Source organism: Aquarana catesbeiana, linkage group LG03 (genome assembly GCF_042186555.1).
Source record: "Aquarana catesbeiana isolate 2022-GZ linkage group LG03, ASM4218655v1, whole genome shotgun sequence".
NCBI lineage: Eukaryota > Metazoa > Chordata > Amphibia > Anura > Ranidae > Aquarana > Aquarana catesbeiana.
In genome coordinates, this window is record NC_133326.1 from 499,680,494 (window position 1) to 499,702,809 (window position 22,316).

A 22,316-nucleotide genomic window follows, 5' to 3' on the forward strand; every position below is an offset into this window, starting at 1 on the left:
GCGGTGCTTGGTTTTCGGGGTCCCGTACGCGGCTAGGCTCCCAAAAAGTCTCACACATGTGGTATCCCCGTACTCAGGAGAAGCAGCAGAATGTATTTTGGGGTGTAATTTCACATATTCCCATGGCATGTTTGAGCAATATATCATTTAGTGACAACTTTGTGCAAAAAAAAAAAAATTTGTCTCTTTCCCGCAACTTGTGTCGCAATATAAAATATTCCATGGACTCGACATGCCTCTCAGCAAATAGCTTGGGGTGTCTACTTTCCAAAATGGGGTCATTTGGGGGGGTTTTGAACTGTCCTGGCATTTTATGCACAACATTTAGAAGCTTATGTCACACATCACCCACTCTTCTAACCACTTGAAGACAAAGCCCTTTCTGACACTTATTTTTTACATGAAAAAGTTTTTTTTTTTTTGCAAGAAAATTACTTTGAACCCCCAAACATTATATATTTTTTTAAAGCAAATGCCCTACAGATTAAAATGGTGGGTGTTTCATTTTTTTTTTTCACACAGTATTTGCGCAGCGATTTTTCAAACGCATTTTTTGGGGAAAAAACACACTTTTTTAAATTTTAATGCACTAAAACACACTATATTGCCCAAATGTTTGATGAAATAAAAAAGATGATCTTAGACCGAGTACATGGATACCAAACATGACATGCTTTACAATTGCGCACAAACGTGCAGTGGCAACAAAATAAATACATTTTTAAAAGCCTTTAAAAGCCTTTACAGGTTACCACTTTAGATCTACAGAGGAGGTCTACTGCAAAAATTACTGCCCTCGATCTGACCTTCGCGGCGATACCTCACATGCATGGTGCAATTGCTGTTTACGTTTGACGACAGACCGCCGCTTGCGTTCGCCTTAGCGCAAGAGCAGGGGGCGACAGGGGTGCTTTTTTTTTTTTTTTTTTTTTTCTTTATTATTTTTTTGCTTTTTTATCTTATTTTTAAACTGTTCCTTTCATTTTTTTTTTTTTTAAATCATTTTTATTGTTATCTCGGGGAATGTAAATATCCCCTATGATAGCAATAGGTAGTGACAGGTACTCTTTTTTGAAAAAATTGGGGTCTATTAGACCCTAGATCTCTCCTCTGCCCTCAAAGCATCTGACCACACCAAGATCGGTGTGATAAAATGCTTCCCCAATTTCCCAATGGCGCTATTTACATCCGGCGAAATCTAAGTCATAAAATGCTCGTAGCTTCCGGTTTCTTAGGCCATAGAGATGTTTGGAGCCACTCTTGTCTCTGATCAGCTCTATGGTCAGCTGGCTGAATCACCGGCTGCATTCTCAGGTTCCCTGTTGAGACAGGAGAGCCAGAGAAAAACACGGAAGACGGTGGGGGGGGGGGGCATTCCCTCCCACGGCTTGTAAAGGCAGTCTAGAGGCTAATTAGCCGCTAGGATTGCTTTTACATGAAAGCCGACCGCTGGCTGAAAAGAATGATACCAAGATGATACCTAAACCTGCAGGCATCATTCTGGTATAACCACTCAAAGTTGTGAATGGCGTACCTGAAGACAAAAAAATGGTTAACAATAAAGCACAGTAAACAATAAAGTATAAATAATTACATACCTGAAAAACAAACATGATAAAACATAATAACAATAACAATAACAATAACAATAAAACACTGCAGAATAGAATACAGTAAAAAAAGAGCAGAACAATAGAGAGAGAGAATAGAGAGAGAGAACAATAAAACGACAACTATTTTTTTTTATTTTATATATATTTTTTTTTTTTTTACACTTTTTTTGTAACTAACTTTTATAACTGTAACCGGTTCCAGGTTCGGGTCTCTCAAAATGCGATGGCATCTTGGGAGACCCTGTGAAAGTGTGCCTAGTCTGTGCAATGCTGTACCCTACGCTAATACTCAACTAGTGTATGGTAGCGTTCAAAACATTCACCAATGCAAAGACCAGGATTGTCAGGACAGAAGGGACAATAATAGCGGGTGTCACGCCTATATCCGCGTTTGCTGCAGACACAACATCTTTTTGGGGGGGGTTCGTTGGGTAGGGGTACTCGGGAGCACATAAAAATGCCTCTCATGCAGCCGACTGCATTTCGTTGGGGGATGTGAATGGGGGAAGTACGGGCGCTGCAGAAGTGGTGGGTTCCCAATTAGGATTGGCGAATGCAGCAGGAAGGGCACTATGGGCACGACGGGCCTGTGTTTGTCTTTTTGGTGGCAGCGGGACACTACTTGTGCTTGTCACCTCACCAGCTTGAACTGCACTTATGGGACTCGCCACGTCACCAAGTGTTACTGCAGTGCTGGTTTGACTACGACCGGGGTGTACTAGGCCGCTGGTGCTTGCCAGTTCAATAAAAAGCTTCCAAAAAAACTGTTAGCGATCGCAGGGATCAGGCCTGACTCTGCGAACGCTGCAGTTATGCGTTTAGTGTTTTGTAAGTGACAGTGATCGATCGATACTGCACTTGGGTGGGCTGGACTGGGCCGGGCGGAGGGCCAAAACGCAGGTGCTAGCAGGTATCTGGGTTGATCCCGCTAACACTGCGTTTTTGGGAACCCTAAACTGCTGGGGACGCTAGTATAGATCTGATCTGATCGGATCAGATATTGATCCGTTCAGATACTATACCACTAAAGGAGGCGTATGCTGCGTGCGTGGGTGTTAGCGGTACTGGCGCTAACCTGACGCTGCCTGGGGCCGGTGCTTGCTAGTTCACCAAAATGCTACCAAAAAAACTGTTAGCGATCGCAGGGATCAGGCCTGACTCTGCGAACGCTGCAGTTATGCGTTTAGTGCCTTGTAAGTGTCAGTGATCGATCGATACTGCACTTGGGTGGGCTGGGCTGGGCCGGGCGGAGGGGCACAACGCAGGTGCTAGCAGGTATCTGGGCTGATCCCGCTAACACTGCGTTTTTGGGAACCCTAAACTGCTGGGGACGCTAGTATAGATCTGATCGGATCAGATATTGATCCGATCAGATACTATACCACTAAGGGAGGTGTACGGTGCGTGCGTGGGTGTTAGCGGTACTGGCGCTAACCTGACGCTGCCTGGTGCTTGCTTGCCAGTTCACCAAAATGCTACCAAAAAAACTGTTAGCGATCGCAGGGATCAGGCCTGACTCTGCGAACGCTGCAGTTATGCGTTTAGTGTTTTGTAAGTGACAGTGATCGATCGATACTGCACTTGGGTGGGCTGGGCGGAGGGGCAAAACGCAGGTGCTAGCGGGTATCTGGGCTGATCCCGCTAACACTGTGTTTTTGGGAACCCTAAACTGCTGGGGACGCTAGTATAGATCTGATCAGATCAGATATTGATCCGATCAGATACTATACCACTAAGGGAGGCGCATGCTGCGTGCGTGGGTGTTAGCGGTACTGGCGCTAATCTGACGCTGCCTGGGGCGACGCATATCACCGCCGGGCGATCAGGGGGCTAAACCTTTATTAGGTAATAAACGGCGGGTGCCCTGACACTATAAAAAATAAACGAACTAACCTGCGTCACCCGTAACGGTTATACGGTGATCAGTGGTGAAAGGGTTAACTAGGGGGCAATCAAGGGGTTAAAACATTTATTAGGTAGTATATGGGGGTCCCTGTCACTATAAAACGCTGACGGCGAACCTAAATATTTACCTCACTAACTAGCGTCACCAGCGACACTAATACAGCGATCAGAAAAATGATCGCTTAGCAACACTGGTGACAGGGGGTGATCAAGGGGTTAAAACTTTATTAGGGGGGGTTAGGGGGGTACCCTAGACCTAAAGGGGGGTAATACTCACTGTCCCAACACTGTAACTGTCACAAACTGACACTATGCAGTAATCAGAAAAAAAAAAAAAAAAAAAAAAAAAAAACCTGCTGGTGTCAGTTTGTGACAGGGGGGGGGGGTGATTGGGGGGGGATCGGGGGGCGATCGGGGGGGGGATCGGGGTGTTTTGTATGCCTGGCATGTTCTACTGTGTGTGTAGTGTGTTGTGCACTCACATTGATGTCTTCTCCCCTCGGCGCTGGAACGGAAAATACCGAGCCGAGGGGAGATGACATCATTTCCTTTGCTGCTGTTTAGCATACAGCAGCAAAGGAGTGTTCCCATTGGCCGGCGGCGATCGCGAGGGGGGGGCCACGAACGGATGGCCTCCCCCTCATCTCGGATCGCCGGGGAACAGAACGGGACCGCTTCGGGCACCGGGGGGGGGTCCGATCGGACCCCCCACCCGCGAGAGGCAAATCACGTACATGTACGTGATTTTGCCTGCCCGTGCCGCCTTGCCGACGTAAATCGGCGTTAGGCGGTCCTTAAGTGGTTAACCACTTGCTGACCAGCCGCCATCATTATACTGCGGCAGGTCAGCTTGTTCCCGCAAATCGCCGTACCGGTACGTCAGGTCCTTTAAGAACTATTGTGGGCCATGTGCACGCTGCAAGGCGGGGGAGCTGATGCACATAGCCAGAAGCCTCGATGTACGCCGGCCTCCCGCGATTACTCCACAGAGAGCCAGAACCGGGATCTGTCAATGTAAACAAACAGATCCCCGTTCTGACAGGTAAATACAGAGTGATCGTCTGTTCCTAGTGATTAGGAACAGCGATCTCTCTGTACTCCCAGTCAGTCCCCTCCCCCCACAGTTAGAAACACCTCCCAGGGAACACATTTAACTCCTTATTCACCACTAGTTAACCCCTTCCCTGCCAGTGTCATTTATATAGTAATCAGTGCATTTATATAGCACAGATCGCTGTATAAATGTCACTGGTCCCACTAAAAATCGCTGATCACAGCCATTACTAGTAGGAAAAAAAATGAATAATAAAAATGTCATACTGTAAAGCTATCCCCTATTTTGTAGACGCTATAACTTTTGTGCAAACCAATCAGTATACGCTTATATGCTTATTGCGATTTTTTTTTTTACCAAAAATATGTAGAAGAATACATATTGGCCTAAACTAATGAAGAAATTAGTTTTATATATATTTTTTTTTGGGGGGGGGGGGGATATTTATTATAGTAAAAATTTAAAAATATTGTTTTTTTTTTCAAAATTGTGGGTCTTTTTTTGTCTATAGCACACAAAACAAAAACCGCAGAGGTGATCAAATACCACCAAAAGAAAGCTCTATTTGTGGGAAAAAAAGGACGTTAATTTTGTTTGGGTACCACATCGCATTACTGCGCAATTGTCAGTTAACTACGGACCGCCCACCGTCATTATACGTTGGTACTTTGAAGAGGGCTATCGTTGTTATTGCAGCAGCTAGCTACCATAACCCCGGTATCCTCTTGTTCAATGGGCGGTCCGCTTTCAGATAAAAGTGGTCTCTGCGGCGGATTCGCCATGAGATCACTTTTATCGGCGATGGGAGAGGGCCCCCCCCTCCCGCCGCACTCCGGTGCCCTCTGCCGCCGTTGGAGGCAAACACATCCTGTCATGTCTGTGGTATGGACATAAATGAGGGGAAGATGGCCCCCACCCGTCTCCATATCATTGCAGGGCGGAAGCGACGTCAAAACGTCACTTCCGTCCATAGCTCTTAAAGAGATTTTTTTTTTTTTTCAAATGACATTTAATTATTTTTTTTCTTTTATTGCATTTTAGTGTAAATATGAGATCTGAAGTCTTTATCATATTTAAGAGGTCCTGTCATGCTTTTTTTCTATTACAAGGGATGTTTACATTCCTTGTAATAGGAATAAAAGTGACACATTTTTTTTTCTAAAGAACAGGGTAAAAATAAAAGGTAAAATATATAAGAAAAAAAAAAATTTTTTATAAACGCTCCCCGTCCCGCCGAGCTCACATGCAGAAGCTAACACATATGTGAGTAGAGTCCGCATATGAAAACGGTGTTCACATGTGAGGTATCGCCACAATCATTAGAGTGAGAGCAATAATTTTAGCCCTAGACCTTCTCTGTAACTCAAAACATGCAACCTGTAGAATTTTTTAACCTATTGAGATTTTTAAGGATAAAAGTTTGTCGCCATTCCACGAGCGGGCGCAATTTTGAAGTGTGACATGTTGGGTATCAATTTACTCAGCGTAACTGAGCTTTCACAATATGAAAAAAAAACTGGGCTAACTTTACTGTTGTGTCGTTTTTTTATTCAAAAAAGTGTATTTTTTCCAAAAAAAGTGCGCTTGTAAGACCGCTACGCCAATACGGTGTGACAGAAAGTATTGCAACGACCGCCATTTTATTCTCTAGGGTGTTAGAAAAAATATATATAATGTTTTGGGGTTCTAAGTAATTTTCTAGCAAAAAAAATGATTTTAACTTGTAAACAAAAAATCTCAGAAAGAGGTTCGGTCCTTAAGTGGTTAAAATGATGCAGTGCCGTATCGCAAAAAATGGCCTGGTCATTAAGGGGGAAAATCTTCCGGTCCTTAAAGAGGAGTTCCCATGTTTTGAAAAAAATTAAAAGTCAGCAGCTACAAATACTGCAGCTGCTGACTTTTAATTATCGGACACTTACCTGTCCCACGGTCCAGCAATGTGGGGGATAGAAGACCCGCTTGCCTCCCCCTCCGTTCGGCGGCGCTGGCATTGCAACTGTGGGCGCCACGCCGTGATTGGCCGCTCAGTTATCTGGGACCTGTAATGTGTCCCATGATTGACAAGAGAGAGCGGGCAGAGCTGAGCCCTTCCTGCGCCGAGGGGAAGTGATGTCACCAGCCCAGGCACTGAAGGAGGCAAACATTTTTCAAATGTTTTTTTGTTTTTTTTAGGCACATTCATGCATTTATTTATTTTTTTTGGGGTGGAATACCACTTTAAGTGGTTAAATCAATACAAGGTCAGTAGCACTTTATACAATAAAATCTCCACTATTGATCTCCTTTTCTCAAACAATGTTCCAAATTTCTCAGCTGGCAGGTGCACACTGACATGGACCTCTTCTATTCACCCATAAAACAAAATCTCCCACAGCGTGATGTTGTAAAAATGCTTTATTAGAAAACGTAAAATCCGAGTAAAAAAAAAAAAAAAAAAAAACTCACGTGCATGTGTACTATAACCAGCTCAAGGTGATAACATGCAAGACAATCTCACCGCTCAGAGGACTGCAACTTTACTGGTAATTCTCTGTTTTAGCATAATAATTTTAGGTGGTCTTGAAAAAGTCCAGAATTGGACAAAATGCATTGCAGTCGAATGGGTGATGTCCTTACACCGGTTTAGAGAATCACAAGGTGAATTCTCTTATTAGTGAAGCCACAATCCAAAGAGATTGTTTTGGGCATGCCTTATGCTAGAAATAGCACACATGCGATCTTTAAAAAAAATGGATGTTATGTTTTTACAGATTTCAGGTCAGATTCTCAAAATTCGGAAAGTCAGGAACCCCAGGCAGCTAGCATTTTCAGAGGGATGTCAATTATTCAGTACCGGTGCTACCACTAGGCAAACTAGGCAGCCGCCTAAGGCGCACTGCTGCCTAGAGTACCCAGACACTTGTGTTCCTACTCTCTTCTCTTTGCAGCAAGCAACTAAGTCTCAGCATCAGCAGGCAGCTGCCACGCTATTCGCACGTAGTGTCAGGGGTGCAGAGGCGGTAGAGGACTGTGTCTGTGTCCTGACTCCCGAATTAATGGAAACAAGCAAACATTCATTGATGGGCACTAGTAGGCTGCATTGATGGGCACTAGTAGGCTGCATTGATGGGCACTAGTAGGCTGCATTGATGGGCACTAGTGGGCTGCATTGATGAGCACTAGTAGGCTGCATTGATGGGTGCTGGTGAGGCTGCATTTGCTGGGCGCCGGTGAGGCTGCATTTGCTGGGCGCCGGTGAGGCTGCATTTGATGGGCGCTGGTGGACTGCATTTGATGGGTGCTTCATTAAAAAGGTGGGTTATACATGGGCAGAGCAAAGGGGGTGGAGTCATGGGTGGAGCCAGGGGGCAGCAAAATGAGGTTTTGCCTAAGGTGTCAAAAATCCTTGCACCAGCCCTGCAGTTATTCCAGCCTTTGTGTTTGTATCAGTACATGTTTCCTACAGGGTCCATGTAAATCTTTGCGTTGAAGTAACTCACGTGTTTACATGCATGTTACATTATGAATGGCACCCCAACACAACACACATGCTTTACAGAGTGCTGCAACGCATAGCAATGCACATTAGTGTGTCACAAATTTTGTCTGACAAATTCCAGTTTTCAAAATGTTTTGGTGCATCGGCAGCCCATTATTTTCTGTGAGCTGCCTTAACACAATGCAAATTAACACACAACATAATGTGTATTACACAGCTCAAAAAATGTATATGGACCCGTGAATCCCAAAGTGGGGGAGTGGGTTGGAGACAGTGGAGGCAACTGCTCATATTCATGAGTTTTTCTTACATGGATCACCTACACAAGGTTAATCTTAGCTTGTAAAAGCTAGGCTGATTCAGTAAAAAATTACTTTACCAAGTACTACACAGCTTTCTTAAAGTAGAACACAAGGCAAACTTAAATAAATTTAAAAAAAATAACACATTTTAGTAAGCTAAAGCAGAACTAAACTGTATCTGAGCACCACAAACTGAAAACACAATTCAATTACCGGTAATTTTGAATTTCAAAGCAAACTCACCCATCCATCCATGTCTCCATGCTTTATTTTGTTAAGAAATCACTTTGAAAAAACACGCCCCTAGCATTCCTAGCTGCAGCCATCTTGAGTAGGGGCAGATGATTCATGTAGCCTTTACTTCCTAAACCCATCTGCCCTTAGCTCAGACATGCAGGATGCCCTGCTTAGCTGAGAAATCCCCTCCTCCGGATGAAAAAAAAAAATGCCCATGAAGACTCCTGGGATGTATGACATAATTTTATCCTAATAAAAAACAATAAAATCAATGTACGTTCCAAACCCCTGCAAACAGAAATTATCAAAAAATCAAATATATGTGTATAAGCACCTCTCAGTATAACCATTTAAGGACCGGGCCTCTTTTTTAGATGTGGTGTTTACAAGTTAAAAACATTTTTTTTTTGCTAGGAATTTACTTAGAACCCCCAAACATTATACATTTTTTTCTAACATCCTAGAGAATAAAAAAAAATGAAAAAAAGAAAAAAAGAAACTGCGCTAGGGTGAATAAAAATGTGTACTCAAACACAAAAAGTGCTAGTGAAATAATATGTGAAATATCATGAAAGCAGCAATTCTCCTGCACAACAAAACACAGTATTTAAGAAATGGAAAAAGTAGAATAGAATAGAAAATAAATAAATTATAAAGTGATAAAAAAGTCCATCCATATAAGCGTTGCTCCGCGTTGTTCCGCGTTGCTCCGCGTTGCGCGTTGCGTGTTGCTCCGCCCTACGTATTTCGTAATAGAATTACCGTGGACGAGGCGTCACCTCATATCGTTGTTGCTGAATCCAGTAGGATGGGTTTGTCTGAGTGCTTACCGGCTGGCGCACCAGACATTTAGGTGCTTTTTCTACCTTACAAATGTAAGTGTAACATTGTTTTTTTATTATTCCAAATAAATTTGAAGGTTTTATACTATCGGAGCCTCTTATATCTTTACATGTCATACTTATCTACCTACGAGCTGGGAATGTCATGATGAGATCTGAAGTATAATTAGCTCCGTTTGGTGTTCTTGGACACCATATTATTGCCACCAACTAATACAGGTTTTGGCTGCATCTGATATGCCCTGGAGGGCATTTCCTAATATAGGCTTCCCCTGATCTTCTGTAGTGGGGGATCATGGCCACCGATAAAAGTGATTTTGCGGTGAATCCACTGCAGAGACCACTTTTATCTTGTAGCCGACCGCCGGCCTAACACGGGGATACTGGGGTTATGGCAGCTAGCTGCTGCCATAACAGCGATATCCGTCCCCAAAGTAGGGACATACATCGGCGTGGGGCGGTCGGCAAGTGGTTAAATAAAATCAAAATAACCGCGCTGCTATGAATATGAAAGTTTATAGATCATATATAACCAACTTGGCAAATACATAAACCAACTCAAAATATAAAAAAAAGTAAATACATATAGTAAAGTCCATATACAATCCTATAGCCCCAAGTGCAAATGTAGCGGGTGCATTGCAGGCTCGCATCTTTCTCAGGCCAGGATTCACACACACACAGGCTCTCAGTGAGAGACACAGCCTGTCAGCTCCTGCGGGGGAGTTCCCCCTCACACTCTTCCCACTGTGCAGCAAGGAGAGACAAACACAGACAGAGCTGCTCACTCTGCATCTCCCCTGCTTCCTCATTGGCAGGGGGAGGAAACCAATGACACTCAAGGAGTACTGCAGAAATGCACCTTGGGATATATAGTCCCCTTTACAAAATTGCCTATAGCTTTCTATGGGGACAGAACTACATAGACCATCTGCCCTCAGGATAAAAGAAAGGAAAGGACTCCATCTTGTCTGTCTGGGGGAATCAGACACCACGATGCAGAGGATAAGACCAGAACCGAGGAGAAGTGTTGCCTCCCGGGTTGCATCAACTCTTATTGAGGAAGGGCTTGGATCTCCAGGAAGTGGATGTGGTCCATGCACAGCAAGTCTTGTGGGGTGCCCAGCTTTGGACCCCATCACCATCCTACTGAGAACTTGGCAAGATGGTGGCATTTTGAAGTATCCAGATCTAATCCGGATTGTGCGGGAAGAGGAGGCCATGTTGGAAAACAAGAAGTTAGAAGTATATGTCAGGGTCAGAGTGGATGATGTAGATGTAGAGTGTACATGGTAATTCAAAGGTCAAGTTCCTCAAGACACAGGTGTTACAGCTGATGGAAAGGATGGCTGGCTCGTTGGGTCAAGTTGGTCAAGTCGCCAAAGTGGACACCGCCGCCACCCCAGGAGTATGCAAAGAAGCAGAATCATCAGAGTCTGAGAGAGCAGCATTGAAGATGCAAGTATCCCAGATGATGAAAATTATAAATATGTTGGCAGCGAAATTCACAAGTCGTCTGGCTAGGGGGTTGCAAGGCCTAATGTGTATCCAGCTTCATCTACAGCATCTGGAAGAGGGTGACCCAAGATGTTTGCTTAAACTGTGGAGGTTTAGGTCACTACCAGCGAGAATGTCCTAGTCCACCGAGGAGGACAGAAGGCTGGCATGGACCACAGAGAAGTGACCCAAGGATGGAGAGAAGACCTGGGCCATCAAGAAGAACTTTCACTGAATCTGCAAGAGAACAATGGAGGACACCTGCAGTTCATGCCATTTCAGTGAGAAATGCCTATCGGCCTCCAAAATGTTACCGGAAACAGCATTCCCAATGCCAGAAGAGGACAGAAGCATGAGTCCAGTCAGACAAACCTGCTTCCACCAAACTTCCTGCCAAGTTAGTAGGCCCTTTGTCTGTAGTGCCTGTCTTGGTTGAAGGAATCTACACAAGAGCCCTTCTTGATTGAGGTTCTCAGGTTACTTTGCTTACTAAAGACTTTTACAAAAGGTATCTGTCATACATACCCCTGTGGAAGTTGGAAGATATCAAGATCCAGGGTATTCAAATGGAGGATTATCCTTGTGATGGCTACCTGCAGATCAAGTTATCATGTGATCCATTGAGGGTTGGACAACCTCAGAACTTTGACACAGTGGCCATTATGTGTCCTCGGTTGCCAGGGTCCACAGGAAATTCGCTAATTGTAGGAACCAACACAGATCTGGTGAAATGGCTGTTAGCCCCTGTTGTCTCCAGATGTGATCCCTTACCCTCCTTGCTAGCAGGAGGGTCAGAAGTCTCTCCCTTTTCAGTGGCAGAGGAGAAAGAAAATGATCTGCAGGATGTGGGAACAGTCAAGCAGGAAGATGTGGCTAGTGAGCCTACCATGCCTGAATCAAGAGCACGGATAGAACAAAGAGTTAATCACCATTTCAAGAGACTGGCTTGTGATGTGTTGGGTGAGAGCACTGAAGAAGTTATCCTCACCCATCAAGGGACTCTTGACATGCCTAACCTGTTCACCACAGATTTGGTGAAGGGCAACCCTTACTCACCCCTTGACAAAACTGGTAGAACCATCCCTACAAAGGTGGCCTGCGGACAGGACAATCCCCCCATCATATGACAATTGGTGGGAGGTTTCTCTGTAAATCCTGTGACATAAAATGAGTTGTTTGAGTCATGTAGAGACTGACTTGTGATGTGTTGGGTGAGAGCACCAAAGAAGTTATCCTCACCCCTCAAGGGACCCTTGACATGCCTAACCTGTTCACTGCAGATTTGGTGAAGGGCGACCCTTACTCACCCCTTGACAAAACTGGTAGGGCCATCCCTACAAAGGTGGCCTGCGGACAGGACAATTCCCCCATCATATGACAATTGGTGGGAGGTTTCTCTGTAAATCCTGTGTCATAAAATGAGTTGTTTGAGTCATGTAATATTAACAGTTTGTTTGTTGTTATGCTAATCTACTTTTTTCCGCGTGTATTTAAAAGCATGTACCAGATCAAGGACTGTTACTTCCTTTGGGGGACAAAAGGTTCTTTGGTGGGGGGAGTGTGTAGTGGGTGCGCTGCGGGCCTGCATCTTTCTCCGGCCGCTGTCAGTATTCACACACATACAGGCTCTCAGGGAGAGACATGGCCTGTCAGCTCCTGCAGGGGAACCCCCCTCCCTCTCCTCTTCTCACTGTTCAGTAAGAAGAGACACACACAGACAGAGCTGCTCCCTCCCCTGCTTCCTAATTGGCAGGGGGAAGGAATCAAATGACACTCAAGGAGTACTGCAGCAATGCATCTTGGGATATGTAGTCCCCATTACAAAATGGCCCATAGCTTTCTATGGGGATAGAACTACACAGGCCAGCTTCCCTCACAATAAAAGAAAGGAAAGCACTCCACCTTGTCTGCCTGGGGGGGGAATTAGACTCCACAAGGCAGAGGATAAGACCAGACCTGGGGAGAGGTGTTGCCTCCCAGGTTGGCGTATCGTTCCTGTCAGGCATCCACCTTCTGTTGGGGGACATCCTGCAAGAGAAGGGGATCCGAGGTGCATATCCAGGCGCACCTGCACTGACAGCATGAAGCCTTGACCACAGGATTGATAAGAGGGCACTTGCACATTTGCAGAAAACAAGGACACTGCATACAGACAGCGTTACTTTAATTTTCCCACACTTGCCAGAACCTGGGTCATGTTTATTCCCTATTGAGCAGTCAGTGCCTGACTTGCAACCCGGATACTGCCAGTATACTGAAATTGTACTCTACCAAGCAGGATACCTAAGTGCACCAATTAAAGAGGCTAGCTGAAGATCAAGGCCTTCTTCTACTTGGGAATAAAGTAACTGGTGCCATACGGGCACATATGCACATACCCAGAGCTCAGTATATGTAGTGTATTATCGGGGTAGGTAGAACTTGGGAGTTAAATTAGTTATTCCTGCATTAGCTACAGTGTTTATAGTTGGGCCTGTGGTGTCAGGGAACAGAAGAGAGAAGGCTGACATAAGAAAGGGTCATTCCTCTGCTCTCCTCCTGCCTGGACTCATAGAGCCAATAAATCCAGTAAAGTGATAACCAATCCGGTATAAGGTTGCTGTTTGGGATTTGTTGCTATTAAAGTGTTTGCCTCTGCTCTTGGGGTTATTCGCAGTTGTGGAATCCCCTAAAAGCAGCCTGACTATAATATTGAGTTATATTGCTCTTGATTTCAGTTATTATACTTCAGTTGATTTAGACAATTTCTGTGTTTTATCATAACGTGTGTTTTTCATTAGTCCTTGCACTTACACTATTGCTAGGTGTGCCAGAGGGGCTGAGTCTGTTCTTGAGGTTTAGAGGCAGAGTACGGAACCAAACATACTCAAGCGGCTCCTTCGGGGTTATCACTACACAAATAATGTCTTCAGTGAATATAGGAAATTCTGTACTCCACCAGCATGCAGACACACTTCACACTCACCAGATTCAGTAGACCCCTTGTTATATGGGGTCAGATGCGCATAGGGGTAGAAAGGATCTCAAGAATATCCAACGTTAGATCTCAAAAAGTGATATCCAAGCCACTGCTGACATCCATTCAATGTAGATAAAGACTGTACTTTAAACTCCAATGGTGCCATATAGGGAGAGGAAAAATGGCTCTCATGGTGTAGTATTTAAAATACTTATTGTGATAGTAATGCACTTACATCTGGGAAGACAAAAGATCAGCATATGAGTATTAGGAACGCTGGTTTGCTCTCCACCTGCGTTCCAGCTGACCGGAAATGACGTATCTCGAACAAACCCACATGGCCACGCCCACTGTTTGCTGGCCACAACAATTTTTTTTGTTGTGGTGTGCTACGCACGCTGCATTCTGCTTCTTTAACAGTTGTCCCTCTTTGTCAAGTTCAAAAGTTGGAAGTTATGTTGTCACCCTTTTCTGTGCATGCTCAGTAACTCAAACATTCATTTAAGTGTATGGAGCTGTGAGTGGCAGGTCTTGGGTAAGCCACTCCGACAAGTGGGCAAAGTCTGTGTAGAAATGCTTGATCACTGGGCAGGCCTGAGGTGGACTCTGAGCAAGGTTAACTGCCCTGTGGTCCAGGAATGAAATGTTGATAATCATGGAAATGTTGGTTTCTAAAGAGGAAGTCAGTAGATAGTTCCTTTTGATGAGAATGGCATTGGAGATGCAAATATATGCTTTCTTCTTTGCAAGTAAGACTTTAATTGTAGCTTTTTTTAAGGTACAGAGCTGCTTTAAAGACATAGCTTGAATTTTCCTTTTCAAAATACTTTTATGAATATTACAAAATGATCTATACACAGACCAAGATTCAATTTAGCATAACTGCTCCTTTTATAAGGTTGTTTTATCTTCCAAAGAACAGTAAGGTTCTTCAAAGTACATAATAAATACACAGACGACTGTTATTCTTTAAGGTTGTTTTTATTATAAATCCAGATTGTGAAAGATTTTACTCATTGTTAAAACTGCCACTTCAAAAGGCATATGTAATGTTCCATATAGTTCTTGATAATTCATCTTCCTACTTGAATGAGTCACCTTTTACTTAAAGTCTTCAGGCTCTGTTATTCTAATAGTATTGCACAAAGTCAAAATTTTCTATGATTTCAAACTTATCTAGTGGTCCTATTTCATTTGTAGTGTGATTGACACTAGTCAGGTGGCCATGCCAAATATGAAAGGCATTTTACTTGACTAGGGCAGAACACACAGCGGCAGTGACCCATTCCCTAAGAGCAGTCGGGTCAACCATTTGGTTTGTATTTAAATTTGAAGCTTATGGGAATAGTGTGTGAATCGTAGATGGATATTGGGTGAAACTTGGGTAAAAACATTTGAAAAAAGACCAGCCAGTGTGCTAAAGCACTGTTTCTCATATACAATTACCCCTTTTTTTAAATAAATGTTTGTCTTTACAAGCACTCCAGATATGGTTGCATGGCATTTCCCAAATCGGACTTCCTAATTATTTCAGCAGTGAACCATGTGTGCGATATGTGTGTCAAAATGATTCCATTGGAGGCCCACATGCCAAAGTACCAATACAGGAGCACAAATGAAAAGATAAACATAGAGTATTGTCAGCCTGTGAGAGGACCTTTAAGGTCCAGTCAGCAGTGAGCATGAGATTTGCTGATTACAAAGCTTTAGGCCTGAGTCAGCAAGGGGATTGCAGAGAGATCACTGCTTTAGCACAAAAAACAAGGCTCCTTCTCTACAGCATCCTGGCATTGGGTCCACTTTTCTGCTCAAGCTGTGGCAGCTTTCTAAAGAAAACAGACTATAATGCCCCGTACACACGGTCGGATTTTCTGATGGAAAATGTGTGATAGGACCTTGTTGTCGGAAATTCCGACTGTGTGTGGGCTCCATCACACATTTTCCATCGGATTTTCCGACACACAAAGTTTGAGAGCAGGATATAAAATTTTCCGACAACAAAATCCGTTGTCGGAAATTCCGATCGTGTGTACACAAATCCGACGGACAAAGTGCCACGCATGCTCAGAATAAATAAAGAGATGAAAGCTATTGGCCACTGCCCCGTTTATAGTCCCGACGTACGTGTTTTACGTCACCGCGTTTAGAACGATCGGATTTTCTGACAACTTTGTGTGACCGTGTGTATTCAAGACAAGTTTGAGCCAACATCCGTCGGAAAAAATCCATGGATTTTGTTGTCGAAATGTCCGAACAAAGTCCGACCGTGTGTACGGGGCATTAGACTTTGAACATCTTTGGTTTGATGTATCCGAAATGTATTTGAATGATTAAAACTTAAAGTTCAAATGATCTTTAAGAAACAAGAAAGCATCTCTGTTTCCCCTTGTTTATTGGTTTGTAAATATGAGCTATGAACACAAAGCAGACAAGATGTTTCCTCTAATAAGACATTGTAGCATAGTTTTTTTTAGTGAATGATACAATGGGCTGAACTTATACAAAAGGTATCATTATTCAGGTGTGCCTAGGGCAGCAGTTGGTCTAATTATGGCATTGGATACTATGAGTTTAACTATAAGACTTTACGGGTTGTTGCAGTGAGGAGTTAGGGGTAGATAACCACAGTTATGACATGGCTTTGTAATTTTGTGGTGTACTAGTGGCTCCCTGGTCGCATAAGCTTATAGTATTAAAGAATTGGAGTTGTGGCCTTATGATAACTAGTGTCAGAGATGTGAAGTTTGTGATACTTACTCCCTCGTGGACAAGGCTGCTGATATGGGTGGGGGACCACCGGTGCTCTTGTAGGGGTGTCCAAGCACACAGGGGGGCCCACACAGGGAGGGAGATTAATGATGAACGACAATTGTGTCTCTCTTCCTCCAGCAGCTGAAAAATGGTCTCTCCCCCTCTCCCTGCAGCCAGGTTTTATCTGCTGAGAAAGAGAAGTCATCCCTTACTAATCCCCCTCTCTGTTTGCCCCTCCCCCCCAACTCAACGCTGGCTCTAATGTTAGCTCTGCTCCTGAGTTTGTTATCTCTATAACTTTGGTGCCCCCCCCCCCGTCTCTTTGATCCCGGTGCTCCAACTGCCCAGCCTGTATATTTTTTTCATCTCATCTTTATTTTTATTTATTGACTCAGTTTTATCTTTTAGCTTTAGCAGGAATTCTGTGAGCTATGTTCTATTTGTGTCTGCTAACAATTTTATTGTATTTTTAGGGAAATATAGCTTTAATATTGTCTTGGGGGGGGGGGGGGGCTGTCAGGTAGTCTGTATGGGGCCCCGCAATTTCTGTCAGCAGCCCTGTCTACCTGTCTCTGATGACTTTGAACCTGATCAAGATTCTGTTCCTGTCTGCCTGGCTGCTGCCGAATACAGCTTGTCACTTGACCCCATACTGCCGCTGGGTGGATCTCTTTGTTTCTAAGCTCAAGTTCACAGATCCAGCTTCCTGGCACCCGCACCCTTCCACTGCCCTAGCAGTCTCTGTTTCCACTACCAGGGCTACTTGGACAGGAATTGTACATGAGGCCACCCTCATCATCTCAGGCTCCACAGACAGGTGTGTGATACCTTGACAGGTGTTCATTTAAAATGATTTTCTAGTTTCCCTCACTGTATCAATAGAAAATTCACGAATACATGTCTGTTCAATTCACTTTCATGGGTTCTAATTTGTTGCACTCTGTGAGACAAATTTGTAAGTATTGTGCAAGGTAATAGTTATGAGAAGATGTCATTGGGTCACTGTACATTAATGAGTGCCTGTGCTGCAATAGGTGTCAAAAAAAACTTTACATGTGTAAAGTGTAATGAGTGTAAGAATTGCAACAATATATTGTTTTAGGCAGCAACACATGCTAATACAGACATTACATACCAAGAAATCCTATGAATCTCCTCTTTTGTTAAGAAGACTTGATAAGGCCCCTTTCACATGGGCGGACAGAATTCAGCTTTTAGCTGAAATTATCTACCGCACCTAAACTCACACAATGCTTTCCTATGACCCTATTCACACACTGCGTTTAGCGATGGTTTCTTTATATGGGGTTTTGTGCGGTTAGAAAAAATTAATTTGACTGCGTCCAGGACCGATTTAGTGCAACTATCTGCACAGGATCGCAGGTAATCGCAGTGTACTATTTCCCCTGCAGATAGATGCAACAACAAGGAAAGAAAAACAAAAGGAAACACATCAGAAATTGCAAGAATGTTCCACTGCAGCTGAACGCAGCTGCATGAAAACGCACGTAAACACTGCTAATCGCAATGTTTAACTGCAAATGATTGCTGTCCCTGGAGTCTTTGAATTTCAAAATAACAACACATGCTTTTAACAGCGGCAGAACAGCCGCCCGTGTGAAAGGGGCCTAAAAGATAGATTTCCCTTTACCCTCCAAATTAAAGTTTATTTGATTATATTTCAACTTTACAAAAGTGTCGTCTTTAGACTCACTGTCAAGTGCACATCAAGGTCAAAATGAGCTCAATGTTTCTTGTGTTGTCTATAAATATTTTAGCTAGTGCTCGTGTTGGCCCAGAATAACTGCCAATGTGGACATTGTAATTTCCCTGATATAGTGCATACATTTGAAGATCTTTAGACATCTGAAGCATATTTCATTTTCAGTATTTCTGGTTCATCTAGAACTGGGGCCCACTCTAATCCTTGTAGTCACAACTTCTTCAAGATGGTGAACACCAAAACTTTAGAAACTCTTGAATGAGACCTCCCCAGAAACCACAACACAAATGTCAATTTAAATATCGAGCTAGATGCGATTTGACATAATACGAGTGTTCAGTTTTTTGAAAAATGACCTAAGCTTGCATATCTTGCATTTCTTCTTTTTGTTTGCATTCTTTAGATGTCCATTTATCCAATTTTCTTCTTCATCCTCATCCTCACTAGCCCATGGTCCCCATGCACCACCGTTGAGCTCTGGATTCCCTCTTGGGTCCTCATTTGGATAACGCACTGGGATAGCAGTGTGGTTATAGTAAGCTATACGCAACAATAGTTCCTTAACAATTTCAGGTTTCAGTGCAGACAAGTCATAACGTTCGAAAGGGTCAGCTGTGATGTTGTAAAGCCATACTGATTTACGGGCTCCATCAGTATGACGTTCTAAGTTCCACCAAGTTCCTGGAAAGTTAGTGAGAGTCTGTGGTGGTATCCAATCACTGTAACCAGGGTCCCCAGTTAACAGCTTAAAATCTTTAACCCTTATAGAGGCCTGAATAGCAGTGTTCCATATTCCTTGACCTTCTTCCAAGGATCCAGACCTGGCAAGATTATACAAAGGGTCAATATTATGCAGAATTTCTGTCCTGGGTGACTCTTTTCCTTCACTTATTGATGGCCACATGTCATAGCCATCAAGTCCCTCTGTTTCAGAAATGTTTCCCCCTCCCAGCTTCACTAGTGTTGGATACCAGTCCGTAATATGCATTAGGGATCGACTAGACCTTCTTTTCATTTTGAGCAATGGACTGTGAACAAAACCCAAACTCCTTATACCCCCCTCCCAGTATGTGCCTTTGCGGCCCCGTAAAGGCCAGTTGCTTCCACCAGAGAAGGTTTGACCCCCATTGTCTGATGAGAAAATAATAATGCTGTTGTCATAGTAACCATACTTTTTCAATGCCCGGGTAATGTTCTTAACAGCAGCATCCATACATGTTACCATAGCGGCATACTTCCTCCTTGCCACATTGCCCATATTCCTATAGGGATAGATGTACTCTCGAGGAGACTGCAAGGGAGTATGCACTGCTTGGAAAGCTATGTATATAAATATAGGTTGCTGAGGATTATGGGAGGCCAAGATATGACTTACACGTTGGGAGTAGAGTATAGTGGAGTATTTGCCAGCAAGGTCCCAAGCCACGTTTTCTCCTTCATGCAAGTCAAAGCCACAAACCCCTGGGCCATCACAATTATCATAGGTGTAATAGTCCACATTCCCAGTTAGAGAGCCAAGAAAAGTGTCAAATCCACGCCTTGTTGGAAGACAATCTTTCTTATAAAATCCCATATGCCACTTTCCGACCATGTGTGTTGCATAGCCAGCTTCCTGCAGCTTTTGGGGCAGCGTCACTTGATGCAGAGGTAGACAGTTGGGCTGTCGTGGTCGTATAATTGAATGCTGCAGTCCCGTGTGGATCTGATACCTAAGAAAAGTGAATAATAGGTATAGTTATTAACTACTAATATAGAAATGTGTATATAGAATAAACTGAATTGTTATTCAGAATTACTGAACAAGGCTCTTTATATATATTCATAAATATATAGATTATCATAAATCGTGCTTCTGTGAAATAAAACAACTTTTAGTGTGGGGAGGGGAAAAGTGCAATTTTTTGTTTTTTTACTTACAGACTTCAAATGTATGTATTGTTAATTTTTTTATTTTTTTTGGATAGCATAGGGAATGTTTTTTTTTTGTTTTGCCCGTGTACCTCTGGGGACATTTCACTTCTATTCTTATCTCAGGGATTAAAGTCAGAGGAAATATCCCAAAGCAAGGGGAATTCTCATCTTGAACAGTTGCTGCCAGAACAGGTGTTCCCAGTGAAAGATTTGCCTTTACCTCTTGTTTTAGCGAGAGCACTGAAATGTTCAATTTCCCTTACTTTCTTGCTTGTTAACAACAGTCACCAAGTCACCAGTACAAATAAAGAGGCTGAATCTCCGTAGAATTATTGATGAGGATATGGACCTCTTGTATTACCTACTGCCAGCAGTAGAGTTGGTCCAAACACCCCCCGTTTCAGTTCACACCAGAATTCTCGAACATAAAAAATTTGGACCCAAACTCCAGACCCTATTACAGTCTATGGGACCCGAACTTGAAAAATCAAAAGAGCCCATTTTGAAGGCTTATATGCAAGTTATTGGTCATAAAAATTATATGGGGGCCCGGGTACTGCCCTGTGGGACATGTTTCAATGCAACATTTTAAAAAATATTTAGATCGCTTTTAACCCCTTCACGCTGATGTTACACAAATATGTGGCCCCACTGCTCGGGGCTTTTTGCTGTGTATCTGCATATTTGCATACCTCCCTTTGTGCTGGGTGCGCGCCACACAGAGACCTGGGTCTCACTATGAGCATGGGGCCCCGTACTAACAATCGGGACCTGGAACTCCCGATTCCGGGTCACCTTATCACTGTGGTAGCCTCTGATTTGCTATCACAATGATCAGTCACTGTGAAGCCAGCCCCTGTGTTTTATTTTTCTGTGAATGGAGGAGAGCGATACATCGCATCTCTCTCTGTCCTTGTATAAAAAAAAAGTGTGTGTAAAAAAATAAAACAGACAAATAATAATATTAATAATAATAATATAAAAAAAATTAAAGACAAATAAAAATACCTAGATCAAGGATTGATCTAGGTCAGTGCCAGGGTTAGTGTTTGGGTCAAGGACAGAGTCAAAGGTCAGGGTCAGTATGTTGGGGGGGGAACAGAGATGTATTTTTAGTTTTTTTAATTAGTATCAGTGTCAGTGTTTTGGGTAGGATAAAAAAAACCCAAAATGTGCACTTTTGTATTTGGGTTGTACTATGGGTACACCTAACACACACATATTTGCGATCGTCAGGAGCAGGAGAATTTATTTTGGGTTGTTCTTTGGTAGTAGGTTATGGTAGTACCAAAAAATATACAACTACATTTAAACATTTTTTTTTTTTTTTTTTTTACTATTTTGGGCCAGTTTTCCTTTGATAATAAGAAAAAAAACAGGAGATATCCATCACAATTTCCCAGCAAAAGAAAGCCCAATTTGTCCTTAAAAAAACAAGGTATAATTCACCTGGCTGCACAAAGTAGTTGTGATGATATGTACAGTTTTACTAACATATGTCAAAGTTGCAAAATTAGGCTTAGGCATTTAGATTTGTTTTACCCTTAGGTGCAAAGGGGTTAAAGGAGTAGTGATTTTATTGATGCTTAAAGTGAAACAATAAAAATGAAAAATTCCTTTAAATATAGTGCATGGGGGGTCCCCTTAGTCACATTTTAGTGCACTCGGGAATAAGATTGGAGATTTTTTAGATAAATTCTGGTGTCTCTTTGGCAGACTTTGGATGGAAATAACAAAGTTTTGCACCACAGTGAGCAAGCCTAATGTGAAGAAGCCAAATTATAGTACTCTCAGGCCAAGATTAATATTTTTTTTTACATAAAGTCTGGTGTCTCTTTTGCAGACTTTGGATAGAAGCAACATGCGCAGAAAAATTGGGCCTTGGATGTTGGTGGTGCCCTCACACCACAACCCTTTACAGTTATATTGGCAAACGCAGGATTGAATTCTGCTCTAAAAAAATGGCACCTAGATGTGGAAAAATTGGGCCTTGAATGTTGGTGGTGCCTGCACCCTGTAACTCCTCACAATTACTTACTCTTGG

At 43.1% G+C, this 22,316-nt stretch overlaps 1 protein-coding gene across 1 annotated transcript in view; it reads right to left on the bottom strand.

Annotated features, from left to right (window-relative positions):
- Positions 1–14,849: 14,849 nt before the first annotated feature.
- ARSI (arylsulfatase family member I) overlaps positions 14,850–22,316 on the bottom strand; it is a 50,164-nt gene continuing 42,697 nt past the window's right edge. Inside the window, exon 2 of the mRNA XM_073621089.1 lies at positions 14,850–20,070. Within this exon, the coding sequence (XP_073477190.1) occupies positions 18,669–20,070 (1,402 nt within the window). The 3' untranslated portion in view covers positions 14,850–18,668. The remainder of the gene's footprint in view (positions 20,071–22,316) is intronic.